Raw genomic sequence first — 25,481 nt, forward strand, 5'->3', positions numbered from 1 at the left:
TGGTTTTGAAGTGCACACTCCCCGGCCTGCAGGATCTCAGGTGGACCAGGCAGTCCAGTTCTGTTTTAGATGACTCTGATTTTGTGCTAATTCACGATGTGGATCCTGATGCGCTGATCCTGTCTGTCTAAACAGTGCCTTACATCGTCTTCAAACCATTCTCATAGACTGTCTGTCTGTCTGTATATAATATACCGCTACAGACTGTACCAGAAATGGACCATTTCAAAGAGACTTGGTAAGCCACATTTCAACGATACTTCTTTCTCTGCTCTTCCTTGAATGCTTCATTATTGGATCTAGTTTTGAGCTTGCAATTTATTCTAAAATAATTGTGATAGATATTTACATTACAATGATATTTACATTTAGGTTATAATTTTGACACACGGTGGTAACAATTAAAAAAATGTATTCTGTGAATGACAAAATGCTACAGAAATGAAAAACTAAAATAGACAGACCCTGTTAATAAATGGTTCTAAATTTAGCAGACTAGTTTTTTATGTTTTATATTTCAGACTTAACATTTGAAGTCTGAAATATGGTAACCGCTAATGCGCTGATAATTCCAATTGTGTTACTCAGTCTATTTGCTATTTAGTATGAAGCTTGCAGCATCACTTAAATGCGGGGAATGTGAAGGTGGTCATAGTATGAGACTATGAGGACCCTTCATGCTGTATCTGTGTGCACTGGTTTCATCCATGTTCAGCTAAACATCCAGCCCTCCTGCCCTCAGTAACAGCATCCCACTGTCCCCTGATACTCCAAGTCCACTTGGTGGTCCCCAGCTACTCTACATGCTCAGGTCATTGGGACAGGAGCCACACCAGTCCTGGATGGGATTGGAACAAGAGCCACACCAGTCCTGGATGGGATTGGAACAGGAGCCACACCAGTCCTGGATGGGATTGGAATAGGAGCCACACCAATCCTGGAAGGGGCTGAACTGTGCTCCCATTTCCCACACTTGTATTTGTAGCAGTATATAATATACCATTTTCATTTAGCTAGGTTTAATTCAGTTTAGACACATGCTAAATTCCAGGAGTGAACCTCTTGGGAAGAATAGATGAAACTCATTCCATGCATTAATATTTCACTAAGCTGGATCTATTCTAGGCAGCCCCTTGAGCAGACATGCCCCATTCCCATGCTGAGAGCTGTGGTTCTGGGTTTCTACACAGAACCCCTTGAACATGCATGCTGATAGCTGTGATTCTGGATTTCTAACACAGAACCTCTTGAACATGCATGCATTGTGAAACAGGCTAGAAAACTATTGATCAGGTGCTAAAGTCATCACTGTTCCTTTGGTTTAAGCAGCAAAATGATCAGGTCCCGGGTTGAATCAGCATTTGTACAACAATTTATAATTCCCGGATCAGACACAGTCGCTTTAGTTCTCAGATCTTTTGGGTCTGCAGTTCTGACAACTCTCTTTATACCACGTCTCTCTTTCTTCAATAAAAAACACATTTCTCCTTAATTCTTCAAAGGCATGCACACTCATCTCATTATTGAAGCAATTCACCATTTTATTAAGCACAGCAAAATGAAACATTTGGATGTCTATTTGACTGACTTCAATGGCTGCTTCCTGGCTTTTTCAACAAAAGGGATTTTCAGAGCATCAGTGCTCTAATAAGGGAGCCTGGATTTTTATGCTCACACTGCGGTGGTATTTAGATCTGTCGCAGTTTAATAGGACCCACGTGTCTCATTCATGTCTGCTCTTTTTTATTTGCAGTTAATTCCCCACTTCATAATACAGCAGAGTTTCAGCTTCACCTCTGTTTTCAGAAAAGGGAACCAGGGAAGCAAACGGCCTCCTAGTCTCCCTTTCACAGGGCCTTCTTTGATTAGTCTTTGGCTAATTCGTCTCCTCACACTGCGAGATTTAAATACAGAAATTCATTAGACTTGTATTATTTGTTTGTTTAATAAAGTGCACTGTGGATCATATTCAATTAAATGCAGTAGTGTTGTCCATATCAATATTAATAAGTGATCCAGCCGGATGCAATACACATTAAAGTTTACTAAGTACAGGAGAGTAAACAGACAGGGACCAAAGCAAATGAACAAGCCTCTTGGTATGCTGGCTCTGTCAATGAATAACAGATGCAAACTTCAGCCCAGGATGCATTTTTTAAAACGTTTTCCATAAACTCAAATGAATGATCTCTTAATGCAGGCAGGAACAGAACTATGTGATACGTAGAAGAGCATTTCTTGAGTAAATCAGAACTTGCACTAGACTCCCAAATTAAAAGTGTCCTAAATCTGTAATCAAAGACTCAAGGAGCCCTATTCGACTGGGAAATACTAAACAGAGCAAATATTTGTTTGGGCTAAGTCATCACACTATCGATAATGTGTTTCAAAATGAAAACACCCATTGCTTCTCATTTTTCTTTTTTATTACATGCACTGCATTGGGCCCCTGCTTACCTAAACTCTGTTCTGTCACGGACGCATTTCAAATGACGCACACCAGTGATTGATTTGCTGATTTCAATAATGAATCAGAATCAGCATGGAGATTGTGTAAGAGATCAGCTGCATCAGTTCTTCTGGTACCGTGTTCCATTGCTCACAGTCCTGTATGAAAAGGAGTGACTCCAAACAGCCTCTTCTTTTAATGGATCTGTACTTTCCCATTCGTTATCTGGCAGCCCTTCATGGCACCTGCTAATGCATTGCTTAACTGCTGACCGTATAGAGACACATCACTTTTACAGCTGTGCGATTATAGTAATTGTAAAGGCATTAGTTCATGTTTTACGGCATGCCTGGCCTGGCGTTCAGACACTGCTGTGGTTCAGGGATGTTCACTGATTACCAGCGGGAAGTCTAAGAGCCCTGCGGCTCACTCTTTCCTATATATTCATCTCCCTATTGAGAATAGTCAGGGATTGGATTTCTTATGTAGCAATGGCAAATATACAACTAGAAAATACTACAAGTATCCCATGCATCTACTGGTAGCCTGTCACTCTCTTTGAGCAAACGCAGAAAGTGGCAATTGTTATCCAATGTTTAGTGTCCACAAGAGGAGCAGGTAGGGGACCCAGCACCCCTATAGAGGGAAAGCGGTTCCCTGCAGGGCAGGGTTGTGACATGTTAAAGTGACAGATCCTTTCTATACAGAGTGGAACTGCAGGCGTGCGGTGAGCCAAGGCTACGTGTCCAGCCTGCTGAATATGTACGAGGACTGGCACAGCAACGATGCGGAAAACAAGCACATTCCCATCCGGAGGGCACTCCTGCACTGCCTCCGACACCTCACCAACCTCCCAGCGGGCCGGCGGGCCCTGGAGCAGGATGGGGGCATGGAGATCCTCTTCCGGACCACACAGGTACTGCACACCAGCCCAACTCACAGCAGGGCAGAAAATCAGCTCAGATTCCATATGAGTCAACGTTTCAGTGACTACTGAACACCATGAACAGCACTTTACTCTGTCTGTTTAAACTGGACTGGAAATGAAGGTCCCAGAGCCTCACAGAGGGCTGCTGTTTGAATTGTAGCTCAGCTTAACCGGAACAATAAAAACACTGGCTCACATTCCCTTACAGAATGTACATCCCATTGTATATTATAATTGCAGTCTGGCTCACATTCCCTTACAGAATGTACATCCCATTCTATATTCTAATTGCAGTCTGGCTCACATTCTCTTACAGAATATACATCCCATTCTATATTCTAATTGCAGTGCACGGTGATTTACTGCAGTCTGGCTGCACTTAGCTGTCACACTCAGTTGATTCTGTCTTGTTAGTAAGTTCACGGGTTTGACTGTAGACAGAGGTCCCCCTTCCTGTACAGAGTCAGGGTCTGTTCCTGGCTCAGCTCAGGTTAGCGTCTCATTGATTTTCTATTGCTCACTCCTCAGAGATGTTCTCTTCTACAGCTACTAGTTTTTGTGTCTGTTTACCGTACAGTAATTGGTTTCTACTCAAGGACTGGGCTGTACTGCATAAGCATGAATAACCCTACTTTGAAGGACAAAGAGCTACCAATGCCAGTTAAATATGAAAACAGCATAAACCTGTCAGCCATTAAGATAGATAGAGAAGCATGTTACAAATCTTAATATTATATCAACAGAATGCAGGTCCATTGTGAATGATTTGAAACACCATACAGAGGTAAAAATGTAGTAAAGATGATGGGCACAATTACTATTGCATTGTGCGTGTGTTTGTGCTGTCGTGTGTGTTTGCGTTACAGGACCGTGTTTATAACTAAGTCTAAATCAATTCAAATAACAAGACTGACTACAGCTGAAACAGCCCCACGTCCTAATAGATACAGCTAGCTCACTACAATACAGTATATACACACAGGCAGTGTGCATGTTCTAGGGTTTAAAGAATACTCATTGTAAATGTACCCATTTTTGCAGTTTTCCAACATATAGCTGATGCTGGTATATAATATACCGGTATATAATGCTTAACTTTAATGGGTACGCTTACTCAAAACTGTCCTTCCACAGTAGCAAAGCCCTTGACTAAGTTTAGACAATCAGAACTATAGACTAATGGCATTCTTCCATTGCATGTGCATTCTGCGGTGAAGCTCACTACATACACATTACAGAAAGCTCCCAGTCCATTGATGATGATAAATCAATATAACGTGACCGTGCACAACAATGATGTACAAGCAGGTTAGCACTAGCTTGATTTTTCGGATAGCGGGGAGAGTGATACATGAGCCCTGGGCAGACGTATTGATTTTCCTGGGGAGCTGGAAATCAAAGCGCAAGGAGGAATTACTATATTATTAATATCTTTTTTTACCCTGCTATTTAATAATCCACAGATTTCCCATATTAATTAGAAAAGATTTGTTAAAGGCTCTTTCTCCATGGAGTTGCTGCTTTCTCCTGTGAAGAGGAGCTATCTGAAGCTGATTTATTAGGTAGGGGTGTGCTTGGCCATGTCTGCAGAACTTGTGCTTCAAAGAGAGATTAAAAAAAGAACAAACTCTCTGCTCCTTATCCGGCGGATTTGCTATAACCATACTAATTATCATCTCTCCAGCCTGTACAACATCTCAGCTGAGAAACGACAGTATCCTCTTCAGAACATTGCTGCATTTCCTTTGTATTCAAGTTTACATGTGTTGTTTATATTTCCTGCCGTGTTGCTCACTCTGGTAAATTGATCTATTCAACAGATATTTTTTCCTCGCTGTGTTTTAGGCCTGCCTGGCGAGCAGAGGTCTGGAATCACTTGCAAAGTCTGCCACCCAGATCATGAGGAAGTGTTACCCCAAGCAGCCCCTTCCTCTGCGGAGCGATCGCAGCACCTACTCCTTCCCCCTGCCCGGCTGCCCCACCCTGAACCCGGAGAGCGCCCCCACATCCGAGGGTAAGGCGGGACAGCTTCAGACATGGCTTCAGGAATGTGTCCTGGGCAATTATTTCTAACTTACATGACATACAAGAGGAAATACAAAAGGGGCCTTGAGATCCATCTCTGCTCCTTGGGGGCTGAAGAAACATGTCAGTGCAATGAAAATCTTCTAAACAACATGCTGTGATTTTGATATACTATACAGTACGTATACAATGGATGAAAGTGCTCTATAATCCTTAAACTGCATGATCTGTCCACCTGTATGACAAATAACATCTTGCTTCTTGGAAATTACCGACCAATTGGCATAAGAGGCCCCGTAAAGTTGTTCAACACTTAGTTGGGTCTTATTAAGAGTGCAACTTTCTTTTAAAAGTGGAGCTTAATTAGATTCAAGGTGAGGCTCTGTTAAATACAAAGAATACTGAACTGCGTCAGTCTTCACACAGGCAGGACCCGGTGGTCCGCAGGGGTCATGTCTCCAGTCTCTCGCTGAATATTCTTTGTGATCAACCTTCTATCCTTTATTCTCTTGTGACAAGTTCAGCTCATCCTTATTCAGTATTCACATGTGCTTCTGAATATTTATTAAAGGAAACCCTCCAGGAAACAACTCATTGGGCTGATTCATCCTGTCCAGCAGGATCACAGAGGAAAAAACACCCTTCATTAAATATACAAATCAGAGGTCACATAACACAGGAGCAACGACAGAGCCATCAGTTACAAAGCAGTTTTAGACACATCTGATTTCACTTGGGAGAGGAGATGCCTCTTTTATAAAAGCAGGTATTCTGTTCCAGAACGAAGGAGTTTTAAAAGCAGAGTTACATTTTACAATCCATCGGGGGCTTTAATAGCTTGAGTGTTCACATTTCCAGTAAAAAGATGTAGAACTGGGGAATTTTTATTTTTTTGGAGATTTTGATAGGTCTCAACCAGCACAGAAACATTCTCTTATGTTAAATATTGAGTGTTAGGGTAGTAAAGGGAGACTGTTCCACACTTATACTAACATATTACAGTTGCACACTTCCTCTAGCCAGGGGAAAAGGGGTGGAACAGGTGTGACCTGAATAAGAGACCTTCGCAAGCGTTAAATGATGAGCTCACCTGAGAAAGGAAGACACATTATACAAAAACTAATGAAAGGAAGACAAAGGCATGGTTTAAAAGTCTAGCAAGTCCACCTTTACGATGGTTCTAAAGGATCAGCTTGAAGACTGACCCTCCGACAGCAGAACATATTGGAGTGTAAAAAGTTTTGTTTTTGGACAAACGTTGATTTTTCTTGCCTCTCTGTGCTCTTCACTATTCTAACATGACACGCTTTGTCCGACCCTAAGAAGGCTGGTTAATGGCGGTGCTTGAGAGCTGTGTGTTACAGCCTGCAATCTGACAGGAACAAGACGCAGCTTACATGTACTGCATTTCTGTTGTATAGTTAGAGGACAATGGGGTTTTAACATCCGTGCTGCTAACAGCCCCACCAACTCCAGGACGAGTGCAATAATCACCCTTCAGATTGAAATCTCTCTCCGTGTCTGAAGTGCCAAGAGGCTGATTGAAGTTTGGCACGTCGTGATCATTTTGTCTGGCTCTCTGCCTCGCTCCTTGCTGAAGGGATTTGCATTTTTGTTTGTAAATGTTTGACTTAACCTTCGCTTTGCCCTTCCAGGGAGCTTCCCATGCCTGCACTTTCACTCCATATGTTTGCAGGCAGCATGCTGAATCCAGTCATAAAATATCAAGCATCATTTTGCTGGCCGGATTTTCTCCGGATTGGTGCTCCGGCATATCTCGTCCAGAGCACTGTTCTCTGAAGCCATTAGAGGTTGAGCCATAAGGTGCAAGGCTGCTGTGCATTGCCAGCTATAGATGGAATATCTCGAGAAACAGTAACAGTGACTCTGTGATGCGACAATGAATGAGAGAGGCACTTACAAGCAGGCTATGTACTCATAAAAATGAATACATCTCAATATCTGAGTAACAGCTTTTAGAATGTTATAGGTCATTAGAATTCTGCTAGAATCCCATGTGAAGCTATTTGACAGCCTTCTTATTTTCAGATGATAATTTGGAAGAAGAAAGTGATGAAGAAGACACAGAAATTGATGATTTGGACAGAGAAGAAGTAAGTCTGTTCATTTTGAAGATTATACAGGGAATTGTGCATGCTTGATTCACAAAGAGGAGAGAGCATAATAATTTATATGAATCATCTTTAATGTGAAGGACTGCATCACCCACACACACCCACACCTACACACAGATGCTATTTTCTAAATGTATGTCCCCTTCTGTGAAAAATGTTACGTGATAACTTTGAGGCTTTTATGTCAATACATTTCTGTTCTGTGTTAAAGAAGACAGTTCTGGCAGACATCAATGAAGGCTTTTGATTAGCTGAGAGGCACTCTCTGATTTATAATAATTACTGCTCCGGGAGCAGAGGGTTGATATGCCAAAAATCATTCTGGTTTCTTGATGGAAAAGGCAAAAGATATATATTTTTAGTCAATCTTTAATACTGATCTCTCCAAATAGGAGTTCTGTAAAACTGCTGCCTGACTTCTGCAGCATGGGAACAAATCCAAGTTTGAAATCCTGCTGTTCTGATGGCTGCACAGTCAGGAAGGCAGTTTCAATGCTTTACTGAGACCATACTGGCTAAACAAACAGCAAAACGAAAAATGAAATAGCAAAAGAAATGAAAAGAATATATAAGAATCTGTATTGCATTTCCACCCTCTGCACACAGTCATGTTAATGCCCCTCCTGTGCAGAGTGCTGACATTCTGACATGCTGGTGCAGGGCCTTCCACATCCATCTCTTTTCCAGACTTAACTTTTACTTTCAAAATAAGAGCTGTGAGCGTGACATAAACTGTGAGCAATCTCTAAACCAGTGACTCGCTGTGTCCATGAATCAAGCCCCCTCTCTCAGAAATCTCTAAACCAGTGACTCGCTGTGTCCGTGAATCAAGCCCCCTCTCCTAGCAATCTCTAAACCAGCGACACACTAGCAATACTGCAATATTATGAAGTGCTGTTGGTTAAACCTGTAGAAATAGATTGAAAACACCTGGAAGCATATCTGTTTGTCTGAAAGAAAACTGAGGGAAACAAAATACAGAAACAAACAACATTAGAGTTGGGCTGCTGGTATCCAGTACATCAGTCCTCTAGGAATCGTGCTGGACCATGAACTGTAGAAGTAGGGCGGAACGGCTGAACTCATTGTTCCTCGTGCTGTGTAACCTGTGTACCTGCAGGACGATGATCTGGAGACTGACTTGACGAAGCTTCGCACGCGACCGGAGCCTGACCGCCCCCTAGAGGAGCTGGGCCAGTATGCCAGGCTCTGCCCTGAGCTTCACTACGACTTCCAGGTAATCTTTTCAGCATTGTTACAGAACTGTGCCCTCTGACTGAGGGGGATCGGGGGCTATACTCTTCAGCATTGTTACAGAACTGTGCCCTCTGATTCAGGGGGATCCCTGAATCAGAACACTAAAACTCTCTTTTTGATTTATGTTTCATTGTTATTTTTATTCAGTATTCCTAAGCACTGTGTATTGTTATTGAACAGTTATAACAGACAGTAAAATGCTTTTCTTTTGATAATTTGTTGGTAGAGCACCTCTTTCTCAAACACAGTAAATATTCATTACTCATAAACCAGACCTCTGCCTTGGTGTAGCGACACCCTCGTCATCCAAACTGCTCAAGCTGAACTTGCAATGATACACTTTGGTCTTGCCACGAGTAGAAATAAATAGAAATGTCACTGTGCTCCAAGTGAATCTCTCCGCGCTGTGTCTCACTGCACCCGGCACCACTGTTTTAATTGAAATAGTATCACTTATTAAATTAACAGCTGGCATTGAAAAATGTTACTTCTCCAATTAATTTACTGCCGTCTTCCCCTCTGTAATAATTCAAAGTGGCGTGAGACAGCGGCTAAATGAAATGAGGCTGGGCCAGGATTTTAGCAGCTCAGAATAATAAAAAGATCAAATTTATTCTCACATGTTTGCCGCCTCTGACACCATGTCACTGGGGTCTTGTATTGGGTCGGACTCCTGGCTCCGTAGTGTTAGTGGCTGATATTGTAAAAAGAACTGTACGCATTTCATAGGTTTGTGATTGAAAATGTCAAATCTTTATGTATTTAATTAGATTAGTGCTACTGTAAAACACATTCTGCAGACTCCATTCATAACCTCCTACTGCTGTACGTAGCAGCAGGAGAGTGCGTGTTAGTCTGACAAAGTCAAGGCTTGACAGGGAGAAAGCTTGTGTGTCTGCAGCAAAAACTACTGTAGAGAAGACATTATTACTGATGATGATAATAATAATAATAATAATAATAATAATAATAATAATAATAATAATAATAATAATAATAATAACGTGATCCTCTGGGGGTCCATCTTCTTTAATGTCTATCCCCATGTCCATTGATCTGATATGATCTGATTTTCTATAACATTGTGACCCTATACTTCTATGTGACTAATCTAAGCAATTATCTCTCCACTGGTTCCATTGCCTGGCCTGCCAGTCTCTCTTCTTAATACTTCATAGTGATGCCTCATCTTCTGCATTCCTGCCAAACGCAAGATCATTTGTGACACTGATTGACGCTACTCATCCTTGATATAAGTGTGCAGGATTGGAAACCAGAAGGCTAATTTCTTCTGTGAAAACCCAGCTGTGTGAATAGGAGAAGCCCTGATTTAGACAGATATCTGAGCTAAGAATAGGTGACAAGAGAAGAAAAAGCACCGAGATGAAGCGAGTCCCAGGGTACCCTGGGAATGGCATTGGTAATCCCAGCAATCCTGAGCACAGACTCACTGTCTCACTGAACAGACAAGCACCATCTGCTGTGTGTCAGCATCCTTCCCTTGAGTTAGAGCTTCCACCCCCTTCTTAAACAATGCCGCTCAGATGGCTTGTTATTATTCAAGATTGTCTCATTTAATTGTGCTGTAAGCCCTCTACCCTCTTCTCCATCAACAAACACTGTCGAATAGTGGCACCCTGCAATGGAGCCGCAATGGTGAATGCTAATAGTGATGCTGAATTCAGCTCCTCATATACAGAAAAGTATTAGCATGGTGAGCAAAAAGATACATTAAGCAAGGCATGCCCGTTTATAAAAGCACAGCAAGTGTTTGTAAAAACCCATTGAAAACACAAAGCACAGGCTAGCAAGGTAGAGCACTGAAGTGTGAATATGTCATTTCCACAGGTGAGACTAGAACAGTGTCATTTCCACAGGTGAGACTAGAGCAGTGACATTTCCACAGGTGAGACTAGAACAGTGTCATTTCCACAGGTGAGGCTAAAGCAGTGTCATTTCCACAGGTGAGACTAGAGCAGTGTCATTTCCACAGGTGAGACTAGAGCAGTGTCATTTCCACAGGTGAGGCTAAAGCAGTGTCATTTCCACAGGTGAGACTAGAGCAGTGTCATTTCCACAGGTGAGACTAGAACAGTGTCATTTCCACAGGTGAGGCTAAAGCAGTGTCATTTCCACAGGTGAGACTAGAACAGTGTCATTTCCACAGGTGAGACTAGAGCAGTGTCATTTCCACAGGTGAGACTAGAGCAGTGTCATTTCCACAGGTGAGACTAGAGCAGTGTCATTTCCACAGGTGAGACTAGAGCAGTGTCATTTCCACAGGTGAGACTAGAACAGTGTCATTTCCACAGGTGAGGCTAAAGCAGTGTCATTTCCACAGGTGAGGCTAAAGCAGCGTCTGCCTCAGTGAGCCCAGCCCTTACAGCCGCAGCTCACTCAGATAATGACGTTTGGCAGTTTGTCTCGGAGGAATGAGTTTTTGTTTTGTTTCTGCAGCGTTGGCACCCATGACCACTCCTTCAGGTTCAGTGGAAACTAATGCCAATTATGGAAGGCAGCTAAATGAATATCTCAGTGCTGCTTACCTGCTGGGAATCCTTAATGCAGAAGATGTTTTGAATTTTCTATCTGTCAGCTGCAATAATTGGAGTGCTCATCTGTTTAAATATCAAAGTAACTGTTGCTTTGAATCCCTCTTACACAATAGGAGGAAGCTTGGGATCTACACCCTGTGGTAAAGCATGAAAAGCATGGGAGAACTGCAGCCTTTCTGTGTACAGTTACTTTCAAAAGCATTCAAACTACAGTTGCATAGCAGATAAACTGTTGTCTATACTAATACAGTTATTTACACCGAGACTCCTTCTAAACAGAGAGTGAAGGATGAATGGCTGAGTGGTAGGTGGTCTGAGCTGCAGTGAATTCCCATTTCTAACCATCAGGATCTGGATTCAGACCCAGACGGAGAAGAGAGCTCCGATGAGGATGGCTTCCTGTATGGTGACGCTGGTCCTGGCCCAAGATTCTTCTCTGGGGGTAGACGAGAGGACCAGCGGTCCCCTGGGTCCAAGCCTGTGTCTGAGAACCAGGGAGACCCTGGAGGGGAGGGGAGCGGCCCTAGTCAGGCAGGCAGCAGCGGGGGTCCAGAACCCCAGCTCAACCCCAGAGACTTCCACAGCCAGTACCTGAGCAGCGGGACAGCCGGACACGAGATCCCCAGTATGATTGAGCGTCTGCTGGAGAAGCACCGGGGCTGTATTCCCAGCCATGACCCCCGGATCTACACCAGCACAGCCGCCAACACCAAATCCATCGCCGGGTACTCCGTCCTCGCCTTCCCGGACTTCTGGGGGCACCTCCCGCCACCCTACCGGCAACCAATGGCACAGCGCAGACAGGGAGTGCAGAGGTAAGGGCTGCTTTATTCATGCCATTTATTGGTATTATGATTGACGTGCAATTTGAGTGAATGCAAATTCTAGGCAAGAGCTATATTTGTATATTACACCTGCAGATACTGTGCACTACAATACGTTCAGAGCTGTCTCGCTCTTGGCCAGCACAGTGTTGAGTGTTTGTCTCTGCCCAGGGCTGAGCACAGCTAGTCTTTAGCAGGACGTGTCAGCATATTGTGGTGCCGTCATTATTCATAAAGAACCGTACTGCGGCAGGGCGTGTGACAATGAAACTGCGTGACAGAGGAAAAAGCAACCCAAGACATTTTCATTTCCTTTCCTTCACCAGTTGATTAATTTGTTCCCTCTTTTTGGCATCTTGGACAGCTGATCTTAGATCAGAATCACTTAGCAGATACTTATCATTTCATTATGGAGCATTGATGAGTGTTTGCCTCGACCATGGGGCAATTCACTGGAAACTAGTTATGTGTGTTGGTCTGTCAGCAACAGGATATCACCTATAAACAGGACAGAGTCCTCACAGCCTTCTCTCAGACTGCAGGTGGGAGCCAAGTCCTGAAAGGGTGCTTTATTAAATTGGATGATATTACAGGAGAGGGGAGAGTGGACTGCAGATGGGTAAACTACATTAACACCCCTGAATAGCGGAAAGACACTGGAGTGTGCCATTCTTCTAGTCATCGCTGCTCCATTCGATTGTGTTGTGTGCAGAGTCAAGGCTCTTTACACCATGCTTACGCCTGGTTTAGATGTGCTTTGTGTTGTAAACTGAATGATACAGTGACTTGCAGAGAGCTGTCTTTGGATCTGTAGACTGAAAACCTGATTCCATGTCAGAGCTGAAGAATGGTAAAAGTAAACCTGCAAGAGCAAACAACACAGTCCAGTACAGAGGCAAACCTGCAAGAGAAAACAACACAGTCCAGTACAGAGGCAAACCTGCAAGAGCAAACAACACAGTCCAGTACAGAGGCAAACCTGCAAGAGCAAACAACACAGTCCAGTACAGAGGCAAACCTGCAAGAGCAAAAAACACAGTCCAGTACTGAGGCAAACCTGCAAGAGCAAACAACACAGTCCAGTACAGAGGCAAACCTGCAAGAGCAAACAACACAGTCCAGTACAGAGGCAAACCTGCAAGAGCAAACAACACAGTCCAGTACAGAGGCAAACCTGCAAGAGCAAACAACACAGTCCAGTACAGAGGCAAACCTGCAAGAGCAAACAACACAGTCCAGTACTGAGGCAAACCTGCAAGAGCAAACAACACAGTCCAGTACAGAGGCAAACCTGCAAGAGCAAACAACACAGTCCAGTACAGAGGCAAACCTGCAAGAGACACAGTCCAGTACATCGATGGCATGGAGACATCTCTATTGAGTCTTTTTACTTTAGCCCCCTATAATATGCATCTCAAATCAGCATCCCTCAAATTCTGTAAAATGTCCACAAAGCAGTGATACACAAACTATATAGAAGATAGCTATTTCAACAACTTCTTTTCAATTTCAGACTCTATTTGATTCGGTATGTTTTGTGGTTCAGCTTTCTGCTTCGTGCACACCCCTGTATGATAGTCAACAGCAACTTTGCCACTGTCTTCATTTGGCATTCATTAAGAAGTGGAGAGAAATACATATTTTTGAAGATAAATAAATGAAATGCAATTTCAGTACTATTAGATAGTGTGCTGGAATCTCTTATCATAGAGGGAGTTCTCAGTGACTGAATATACTTGCAGTTGACATCATTAGCACTGGTGAGTCTCACTATCTGCACTCTATCATTAGCACTGGTGAGTCTCACTATCTGCACTCTATCATTAGCACTGGTGAGTCTCACTATCTGCACTCTATCATTAGCACTGGTGAGTCTCACTATCTGCACTCTATCATTAGCACTGGTGAGTCTCACTATCTGCACTCTATCATTAGCACTGGTGAGTCTCACTATCTGCACTCTATCATTAGCACTGGTGAGTCTCACTATCTGCACTCTATCATTAGCACTGGTGAGTCTCACTATCTGCACTCTATCATTAGCACTGGTGAGTCTCACTATCTGCACTGGTGTGCTGTTGAGCTGGAACAGGCGTGCATGCTAAGGACGTCTAATCGTTTTCTAGTACAGAACAGGTGGCTGAGTGTTCGAGAATACCCCTCTCACCTCTATCACAACTAAGTGCTTTTATCAGCATACCGTGGGCCATGAATCAGCGTGGTGCATTTTAACTGGACCTTCACCCCCTGCCCTGTCTACTTTACTTTCTGAAAGGCTCAGGGAAGGTATAGTGGCATTGCCTCTGAGGACTGTGTCCCAGTTTAATAGATGCTAATCTTCACATCCAAAAAAAACAGCACTGTGGACTTGTGAGCAGGTTGCTGAGCGACAGTGATGCAGCAGAAATCTGTGCAATCCTGTCTTGTAAGAAGCAAGTGAAGTGATGAATCCCTGTGTGGGAGAAGCTTTATTGGCCTGCAAATGCTTTTTTGCTGCAGCACAGAGAAAAAATCTAAAGGCAGCATTAATTTATTCAATCTAACAGATTTTGTCTTTTCATTTCCAGAAGCAAAGTGTTTGAAGATATCCAGAGGTTACTCAGTCCTGCAGATGTTGTTGACAAAGTCGTGTTTGATTTGGAAGCTCCCAGGTAAAGGGCTTATAAATAAGGAATCACAGCTGTGACTGTGGAAGCTTGTGAAAACTATTTTTGAAGGCTCATTTAACCAGGCTAGAGGGAGGGAGAAAGAGTGCTAGTTCTAGTTTAGTTTTCATCAACATCTTATCTACCTTAAATATATGAATTTAGTGCATTGGCTATATAGATATTGACACAGGTTAATTCAATCTGTCTTGTGGGCTGGACTTCCCATCCCACGTCAGTGACTTTAGACGATTCACTATGTTGTTATCTGCATTAAAAATGACAGACATGATATTTGCCGTAGGGAGACATCTGACCTTCATGCAATAGTAACATCTCTGTGCTGAATGTAGGAGTACGCCAACGCTGGTGTGTCATCAACTTGCAATCAATGATGTGTCTGATGTGCAATATTAAATCTGTTGGTCAGTTTTAATCACAAATATTTGGAAGTAGTTAAGACTGGTATACAATTGACATTGCCCTGTACCCTATTACCCCCAATGCTCCACTCCCCAAGCCAGAGCCCTGCAATCATTAATAATGCATCAGTGAAGTTTCATAAGGTTTTGCTGCCGCACAGAAGCAAGCTCTTTGTAGTTTTCTGCCTAAGCAGCTACAGGCTATTCCATTCTGAACTTTGGTAAACAAGGATTCTATGTCAGAGCTTACCTGAGATGATCTAGGATCAGTTTAGGCAAAATGTGTATTTACATATTAATAACAGAATAATCCAAAACATTTGCACTCAGCATGATGTCTAGGCTAAAGGAAATCTTACTGCTGTACATCTGAGCAGATGCACTTTTCACCTCTTTGCAGATTGCACTGTGTGAATGTATTCTCTCAATGAAGAGAATGTATTAACACATCGAGGAACACAAAGCCTTCATCTGCCCCCTCCACTCCCTGACAATAAAGGACCCTTAACCACTAGCACTACTGCTGTGCACCTTGTTCTTGCTCATGCTTTCACTTTGCAGTGCACAGCCAACCCAAACGCTTGCAAAGGAACCCTGTTTGACCTCCAGCGTGATAGTGTTCTAGGCAAAGTACAAAAAAAAATACATAAACACTCTGTGCACCTAAAAGAGAGAGTCTGAATTTTAAACTCCCAAGCAACAGAGTGCAGCTCTAAACAAACCATTAAAGATTAACAAGCAACAGAGTGCAGCTCTAAACAAACCATTAAAGATTAATAAGCAACAGAGTGCAGCTCTAAACAAACCATTAAAGATTAACAAGCAACAGAGTGCAGCTCTAAACAAACCATTAAAGATTAACAAGCAACATAGTGCAGCTCTAAACAAACCATTAAAGATTAACAAGCAACAGAGTGCAGCTCTAAACAAACCATTAAAGATTAACAAGCAACATAGTGCAGCTCTAAACAAACCATTAAAGATTAACAAGCAGCAGAGTGCAGCTCTAAACAAACCATTAAAGATTAACAAGCAACACTCAAAGAGCAGTACTGAATTTTCAGCGCCACAGCACAGCCTGCTTGTGAGTAAGAGCTTCTTATAAGTACGAGCCTGGGGGGTGATCACACTGATACAGCCCCTTCTCCGTGACACTCTCCCCCCCTGTAACCCTGATTTCTAACCCCACCATTTAACATACTGCAGATGGGCTTACTCCATCCCATCCACCCTGCCATGGTGAAACCATTCTCATGTGTGTGCTATCAGTTATTATCACATATTGAATCATGCAGTATGAAACAACATATTAAACTCAAACTCAAGGGGACATGTACTGTTTCCTCCCCTCTCCCTCCCTTATCTTTCACCCTTAGCTCTCAGGACACTGTTGAAGATTCAGACTCTCTGCGCTTCTACTCCAAATTTGAGTCAGGAAATCTCCGGAAAGCCATTCAAGTCCGCAGGTATGTTTGCAGACTTGGTTTTTTTCCCATTTGCCAGGCAGGATGTGAATCAGTGATGATCACCCTGGACACCCCACAGATTGTAATGCTGGTACTAGAAATTATACTTGGATATCCTAAAAACAAGAAAGAACCGGAATTCCTCCTGGCTGAAGCCAGTACTATCAGCATCATAACTCCCATGATCACTGGAAGGGGTTAGTGCAGACAGAGCACCATGACTCCCATTATCACTGGAAGGGGTTAGTGCAGAGAGAGAGAGAGAGTATCATAACTCCCATGATCACTGGCAGGGGTTAGTGCAGAGAGAGAGAGAGAGTATCATAACTCCCATGATCACTGGCAGGGGTTAGTGCAGACAGAGCACCATGACTCCCATGATCACTGGAAGGGGTTAGTGCAGAGAGAGAGAGAGAGTATCATGACTCCCATGATCACTGGCAGGGGTTAGTGCAGAGAGAGAGAGAGTATCATGACTCCCATGATCACTGGAAGGGTTTAGTGCAGAGAGAGAGAGAGAGAGAGAGAGAGTATCATGACTCCCATGATCACTGGAAGGGGTTAGTGCAGAGAGCGAGAGAGAGTATCATGACTCCCATGATCACTGGCAGGGGTTAGTGCAGAGAGAGAGAGAGTATCATGACTCCCATGATCACTGGAAGGGTTTAGTGCAGAGAGAGAGAGAGAGAGAGAGAGAGAGTATCATGACTCCCATGATCACTGGAAGGGGTTCGTGCAGAGAGAGAGAGAGTATCATAACTCCCATGATCACTGGAAGGGGTTAGTGCAGAGAGAGAGAGAGAGAGAGTATCATAACTCCCATGATCACTGGAAGGGGTTAGTGCAGAGAGAGAGAGAGAGTATCATAACTCCCATGATCACTGGCAGGGGTTAGTGCAGAGAGAGAATTTTACTGTAGCAATCAAGATTAATATGCATCTATAGTTTTGGCACTGGCAGCTCTGGGAAGGTAAAGTAGCTCATATTGGATATTAAGCCGTTTCTATTAAGATAATACATTAGGAGCGTGAAAGCGCTGTTGTTTTCTGAAACACAGTCTTTTCTATATTCTGTTCCCTTCACAGCTATGAGTACGATATGATTCTGAACTCAGATGTCAACTGCTCCCACTACCACCATTGGTTTTATTTCGAGGTCAGTGGGATGAAGGCTGGGGTTCCCTATCGCTTCAACATCATCAACTGTGAGAAAGCCAACAGCCAGTTCAACTACGGTGAGAGACTGTGCTGTAATACTGCTACTTCGAAGACACGCGGGCGCGATTATAGATTAGTCATGCGGTGTAACTGTTATAGATTAGTCATGCGGTATAAACCAGGACTACTGAGTGAATGAGCAGACAGGGCGGGTTTGTAGAATGGCAAGTGTGTCCATTTTGCTGTAATTAATTTACTGGTTCAGTGCAGAGCCTCCATGTTAAATAAATGAATGAACACAATTTCCCAGCATGTAGGCCTGTGCCTGTGAACAGAGCCATGCTTGCAGGCTGTACTCTCTGGAGAGAGTCCCTGTTCTCAGGGAGGCAGCTGGGAGGCTCTCTGCTCCCAGGCGCTCACTCATCTCTTTATCCGTGGCAGGGATGCAGCCAGTCCTGTACTCAGTACGAGAAGCTCTGGAGGGCAACCCTCACTGGGTCAGAGCGGGCAGCGACATCTGTTACTACAAGTGAGTCCCCCTCTGTCTGCCTGTCTGTCTGCCTGCCTGTCTGTCTATATTTTACAATATACTTTAACATATACCAGTTTGAGGCCATTCAGTAATGCTGCATATAATATTCCATTCTTTTTTTAAACCACAGCTATGAGGTTTTTAAGCTTTTATAAATGTCTTCAGAGTATGCCGTGTAGTTGTTGTGGGACACTCACAGCAAGCTATCGGCCTGGTTGATAACTATCGCCACGCGAGTCCGTATAGGATTCTGAAAGGAGAGCTGACACTCATCCACCACCCACACAACCAGGAAGGGACAGCACAACAACGAAAGATTTTAAAGGCTTTTGTTTTATTCCACTTTATTTAAAATAAAGTAATAACTAAGGAAACAGACAAATATACCCACAAGAGGGACAAAAAACACAAAAAAGGAAACACAAACTTAAATCAAATAAACAATAAGTCTCTTTCTGCAGCCAGAAGAAAAACACTGCCAAAAAAAACCCAATGTTTTGAGAGAGAGAGGGAAGGGAGTATCCACAGGTTCCACTGTCCCCTGGTTGCTGAACTCTGTAGGCAAGAGCAACACTATAAAGTCCAAGGCTACAAGAAGCAGTTTAAATATAACGAGGGGACTAAATACAGGCAGGCTAAAATACTGTGACATAGTAATGAAACACAGTTGAGTCCCCATGTTTTCCTGGTCCAGGTTTAACCTACAGTAGTCTTACTGTGCTCACTGTGGAGAAGCTGGTTTGGGATGCTTCCTTGCGGCAGAGCTGAAATGAGCCCATTATTTATTCTCTTTTTCAGGAATCACTTTTCTCAAAGCTCGCTGCCAGGCAGGGGACAGAAAGGTCGCACGTACTACACTCTGACCTTCAGTGTGACCTTCCAGCACAGCGAGGACGTCTGCTACCTGGCCTACCACTATCCCTACACCTACAGTGCTCTGCAGGTAGTGACCCTCTGAAGCACCTTGCTGCTTCCCTTTGCCAGGCCGTTCCCCTGACAAACACAGACCCATTGCACCATTGCTTCCCCTGTTTCAGATGCAGCTGCAGTGCTTGCAGCGCACGCTGGACCCCCTGAAGGTGTTCTTCCAGCAGCAGACCCTGTGCGAGACGCTGGCAGGGAACCCCTGCCCCATCATCACCATCACCGCCCAGCCCCCGTCACGCAGCTGGAACCACCTGCACCAGTTCCGTGAGTACAGAGACACGGGACAGGCCACACACCCAGCCCAGTGGACTCTGAGACGTCTGCTGCACACCACCAGCACACAACCTGCTGTGTATTGATGTAGTTTCTCTACACAACCTGCTGTGTATCGATGTAGTTTCTCTACACAACCTGCTGTGTATCGATGTAGTTTCTCTACACAACCTGCTGTCTATCGATGTAATTTCTCTACACAACCTGCTGTGTATCGATATAGTTTCTGGGGTAGGTGATAATAGATAGATAGCAATGTCCCTGCCCTAGTAGTAGTAGATATAATGTGTCTGCTCAGGGACTTGTGTACAGTATTAGTAGTAGTTGTTTGGGTTGTAATAATAACCCTAATAATAATATTAATGGGAATTTGAGTAGGACGTGGTTTCCCTTGCTGTCCTGTGTGATGGATGTCCTTGTGCCGGGTGGGGAAGGAGGGACATGCTGACCCCCTGTTCCTGTCAGGAGTGCAGCCTGTCTGTCTGCAGGGGCTACACACCAGGGACCCGTCACTGCGGCCTCGCTCCGCACACTGATTACTGTTAAGGGGAGCCAGATGCGTACTGCCCTCCCAGAGAGGCTAAGCATACGGTGTACAGCAGACTACAGGAATTTATTATCATATCAAACTGCTGGAGCTATTTTTACAGACAGTTCTGGCTGTGGATGATCAAGTACTCTTCTGGCTATTAGGACTAATAAGAACCTACCATTGGGCATTGGTTAAGGGGCTCAGAGTGACGTGAGCACTGTAGGGTACTTCTGAGCCCCAGGACTTTGGGAAGGTTCAGGGAGTGACATGAGCATTGTGGGGTACTGCTGAACCCAGGACTTTGGGAAGGTTCAGGGAGTGACGTGAGCACTGTGGGGTACTGCTGAACCCCAGGACTTTGGGAAGGTTCAGGGAGTGACGTGAGCACTGTGGGGTACTGCTGATCCCCAGGACTTTGGGAAGGTTCAGGGAGTGACGTGAGCACTGTGGGGTACTGCTGATCCCCAGGACTTTGGGAAGGTTCAGGGAGTGACGTGAGCACTGTGGGGTACTGCTGATCCCCAGGACTTTGGGAAGGTTCAGGGAGTGACGTGAGCACTGTGGACTACTGCTGAGCCCAAGGACTTTGGGAAGGATCAGGGAGTGACGTGAGCACTGTGGGGTACTGCTGAACCCCAGGACTTTGGGAAGGTTCAGAGAGTGATGTGAGCACTGTGGGGTACTGCTGATCCCCAGGACTTTGGGAAGGCTCAGGGAGTGACGTGAGCACTGTGGGGTACTGCTGATCCCCAGGACTTTGGGAAGGGTTGTTAATCAGTTCATTCACTCCGAACTCGATGGCCATACCTGATACAATGCAACTATTTAAAAGACTATATATTGTTTTTCAGTGTGTAAATATACTTCATCTTTATTGCAGTATAATTCCAGCGAGTCTAACAGCAATTAACCCAGGAGCCACCAGACCCTGATTTGCCCCAGTTTTAGCTCCCCCTCCACACTCCAACCTGTCAGATAATCTCTGAGCCAGTTTAATTAAGTGCACTAATGAAATCAATGTTTTTCAGCTGTCTGACGCTCAAATCATCTTAAACGCAGTCAACGTAATTCTGTAGCCGATAATTGATTAATAATGCAGTTCAGGTCATGAATAATTGGCTGCAGAATGTAATAACTGAAGCGTCTGTTTTCAGTGAAGTGATGTGAGGATCTGGGGGTTGGCTTTCTCAAATTTCTAATCTGGTAACAGGCTTGCAGATTAACTGTTCCAATGAACTAATCTTGTACTGGAGAGAAGCATACTAAAAAACAACTGTAGTCATAGCAAAAGGGCATGGGAACAAAGGCTGCTGAGTTTCATTAGATTTCTCTTTATTTGTTAAACTGATTCTAGCACTGTAGCTTTACATTACAGTAAGGTCAGCGCAATGTAAAGCTCATTCACTTTAGATATGGAACATTTGTTCTTTTATTTTATTTTCTGAAGTTGGTGGAAGAGCCCTGTTGGATTTTGCAGCAAGTTTGATACGGTTTGTACTAAATGGCACAGAAGGGCTGAACCTATACTACTGCTTCAACGTGTACACAGGCAGTCTTTCGAATGTGTTTAATGTACAGTAACCAGCTTTTAATGCAGTGCTTCAAAGATGTGCTGTCATTTAAAAAAGCATGTTGTACCTTTCGATAGCTTTGGGGAGATGCATTTCCAAATGTTTACATCTACTTCAGTATCCTGTTATACAAGATCTTCCAGACTCTAGATGGTAGTTTCTGCTTAAACCACAACTGACAACTGCTGCCATATTCAGTGCCGTGATTCCCAATAAGAAGGACGGTCAGCAGGCTGGTATGACTTTGAGATTTGAGCCCATTGTGTTAAAAATGAACAGCATGTTAGGGCTGACATGTCAGAAGTGCGCAGTACTTGCAAGGCAGCTGTTGTTTCTCCTCGTTGTCCCTGGCAATGCTGCACACATTCCGGCCCGGGCACGGAATCTACACCAGCCATGATAATATTTATATTATTCTGTGACTAAACTGTTTTCCACTGCAACCTTTACCAGAATACCTGCTCACTGCTCTCACTGAGCAATGCATGCCAGCTTTACACAGCTGCACACTCAGTAGGGCTCCATGGTATTTAAATGAAACTTTGTCTGGCATCATTGCGATTAGATACCTGGGACCACTGTGCTGAAAATCACTGCTACCACTCCTTCTCTTCCCAAAACCACTGATTGAACAGTTCTTCAATACAGTGAAGGAATTTGACAGCACGGCTTTCTCAGTCACTGCCCCACTGTATACAAATAGGAGCCCTGGGAGGCGAGGCAATGCTGTGCATCAGAGCTGAACCACTTAGTGAATCACCTGAAACACCCTGGCTCAGTTAGAGATGTATTGGAGTTTTAAAGGGTTGTGAGAGGGAGTCTGAGAAGTTGTGGATTCTGCATCCCAGTTTAGAAGTGCAGCATGGAAACCGAGGACAGCTGTGTCACTTCCAGTGTCTGTAAAGCATGGTGACCGTCCCCGAGGTAAAGGGACTGCTGATGGCTCTACGAGAGGACTAGGAGTGGTGGGTGAGGCACACGATAACAATAGCAAGCTTGTGTCGAGCAGAGCAGGCAGGGTCTTTAGGAACTTTATTAACCCAAGCTGTAGCACAGAGTGCTAAGCATCTTCAGAATGATTTGAGCACATATTGAAGTCAGTTACAGAAAAGGGGCTGAGATCGATTTTCAAACATATAAAAAACAGTTGTTAGTATTGCTCTCACTTTAAATTATTATTATTAAATTATTCTAGAAGTCCTATTTATTTTGCCACAACGCTATTGTTTGAAAAAAATGACAGTAAATTCATATTAAATAAAAGTGAAGATTTGCAATCAAATATGTGTGTCACGCTCTTTCGTTTAATTTATGAAGATATATGCGATGCTGCTATGCAAAGCTGACCCTGTGTCTTGTGGTACAATACCATCTGTTCAGCAGGGTCTCCAGAGTGCAGGGTCTGATAGACAGGAAGCTGTGTGTGGAGGTGCAAGGTGTAACTAGGCGTGTGGTGAGGGAGGACTGCAGCAGATTCACATTCAGACTTTACTTCTTTCACATTCATTGGGGCAGATTTATTAAGGTGTTTACATCGAAAAACTATTTCCATTTTTTTTGTGAAAGGAAAATCAAACTGTTAATTTAGAGCCACAGACTCTACTCTTTTATAAAACTAGAAATGAACAGAAAGTTAGTTTTTACGATGTACATTAGGCTGTTTGTACAAGATAAATATCCTATTTCTGGTTCTTTTTTTGTACGTTTTTAAAATGGCCTGTGAGATTGACAAGGTTAAAAATGAAACTGGATCAACACTCCTTCTTTCCTGAATCCGGAGAAGGAACATTGCACTGTTTGATAGGGATCCTATTAGTCAAATTGTCATACTAAATAGGATTATGTCAGCAATTACCATACACTGAAATGAGCTCCAGTTAATTGCACTGGGACGTTTTTAATTAATAAATTCGAAATTCAAATCTTCTTTTTGCAAGCTTTGGAGGGTAAATTCATCTTATAATTAGAAATGGACATCTCTGATTTGTACTAATTAGGTCCATTTGCATATGCAAGTGTGGTCTATGTGAGAAGAAGAGATTGCTGTTTGTTGCTTCAGGCTAGATTTGTACTTTCTCCAATCAAAGACGGCTGGCTTTTGTTCCCATGCCTTTAATTACTGGCAGATCATTGACACTTTTTAGCAAACTAGGAAGTTAACCATTCCAATGGCTTCTGACATAACTTAACAAATTACAATTACAAAGCAATCATTGAGGTCTTGTTGATGCACTAGTTCAGAAATCTCCAATAAAACCTGTGCAGAAATAACCCAGTAACGTTGACCTCAGAACCCCATCATCTTTCATTGGACTGCCTTCAAACCCCACCCTCTTTCATTGGACTGCCTTCAAACCCCACCCTCTTTCATTGGACTGCCTTCAAACCCCACCCTCTTTCATTGGACTGCCTTCAAACCCCACCCTCTTTCATTGGACTGCCTTCAAACCCCACCCTCTTTCATTGGACTGCCTTCAAACCCCATCCTCTTTCATTGGACTGCCTTCAAACCCCACCCTCTTTCATTGGACTGCCTTCAAACCCCACCCTCTTTCATTGGACTGCCTTCAAACCCCACCCTCTTTCATTGGACTGCCTTCAAACCCCACCCTCTTTCATTGGACTGCCTTCAAACCCCATCCTCTTTCATTGGACTGCCTTCAAACCCCACCCTCTTTCATTGGACTGCCTTCAAACCCCACCCTCTTTCATTGGACTGCTCCCTGGCCTTGGTGCATTCGTGTGGGGTGTTGCCACTGCCTCAGATATCCCTGCAGTAAAGATAAATATTAAAATACTAAAAACGGCACATCCAGTGTGGCACACCAAGACTTTTCAAGTTTACCAAAAGATTGTCAGATAACCAGCTGCTGCTGTGGGTTCCTGTAGCTTACACGCCGTGGGTGTGGCAGTGGGCAGTATTGCCTGCTTTGGAAGTTGTGACTCAGGTACCTAAAGTCTGCACTCTCATTGTCCCTGACCCTGAGTGTGAAGCTACACAGGGTTTATCCACTCAGAGCTGCTAATGGAAAGCAATTCAGCTTTCTGATTATAGCTCAGCGATGTAGCCCTGTGATGACACTGTTCAAATGAACTTGGCAGTTCTGGTTTTGTTATGCAATGGCATCCAGAGAGCAGACGTTCACAGTAGTTTCACACTGCATTTTTGAGCGCCACTCAGACCACATTGCGAGAGGTTTCAATTGTAATTTTATATGTATTAAGATATTTCCCTAGAAAGTACCATGGAGCTGAAACCTATCTATTGCAAAGTTGACCCCTGAGGAGTAGCAAGAAGCAGCAGAAGCAAAAACCATACGAAACTTCAATGAAGACAACACAAGCAACCTGCAAATGTAACAGTTTAAAATCAACATGGCACAGAACAGAAATGATCTGCAACAAGCTCTGTAAAGCTTTGCAGACTTCTGTCTCCGGGGTCTCAAAATGTAGCAATTATATACAGTAATCTTCTGAATATATTGCGCACCCTATTGCATATTTTAGAAGCATCTCATGCAGGTTCTATGCAGGTTGCACATGGGTTGTGGCTTACTCCAGTAATACTATTCTATATGATGTAGTATGGAGTAGTAAAAGAAAGGTATACACACGTGGTGTGAGTTATACACAGGGTGGAACTCAAAGCAGCTCAGATCAGCATCTTATATAGTCCAGTAAAGATGGTATTATTTATAAAACCATTTCAAAATGATTACCTGTAAGAAAGGTTTTCAAAATGATTACCTGTAAGAAAGGTATACACATGTGGTGTGAGTTATA

The 25,481-nt window shown here is 43.5% G+C and overlaps 1 protein-coding gene across 2 annotated transcripts in view; it reads left to right on the forward strand.

Annotated features, from left to right (window-relative positions):
- The window catches only part of LOC117429368 (cytosolic carboxypeptidase 4-like), a 92,460-nt gene that overhangs the window by 17,262 nt on the left and 49,717 nt on the right, over positions 1-25,481 (forward strand). For both annotated transcript variants that reach the window (XM_058999248.1, XM_058999247.1), the window contains exons 7-17: positions 3,157-3,365; positions 5,223-5,391; positions 7,452-7,516; positions 8,658-8,774; positions 11,698-12,164; positions 14,741-14,824; positions 16,617-16,706; positions 17,792-17,940; positions 18,305-18,392; positions 19,194-19,338; positions 19,433-19,586. In XM_058999248.1, coding sequence (XP_058855231.1) covers positions 3,157-3,365; positions 5,223-5,391; positions 7,452-7,516; positions 8,658-8,774; positions 11,698-12,164; positions 14,741-14,824; positions 16,617-16,706; positions 17,792-17,940; positions 18,305-18,392; positions 19,194-19,338; positions 19,433-19,586 — 1,737 coding nt within the window. The remainder of the gene's footprint in view (positions 1-3,156; positions 3,366-5,222; positions 5,392-7,451; positions 7,517-8,657; positions 8,775-11,697; positions 12,165-14,740; positions 14,825-16,616; positions 16,707-17,791; positions 17,941-18,304; positions 18,393-19,193; positions 19,339-19,432; positions 19,587-25,481) is intronic.

This window comes from Acipenser ruthenus, chromosome 24, assembly GCF_902713425.1.
Source record: "Acipenser ruthenus chromosome 24, fAciRut3.2 maternal haplotype, whole genome shotgun sequence".
In the NCBI taxonomy this organism is placed as follows: domain Eukaryota; kingdom Metazoa; phylum Chordata; class Actinopteri; order Acipenseriformes; family Acipenseridae; genus Acipenser; species Acipenser ruthenus.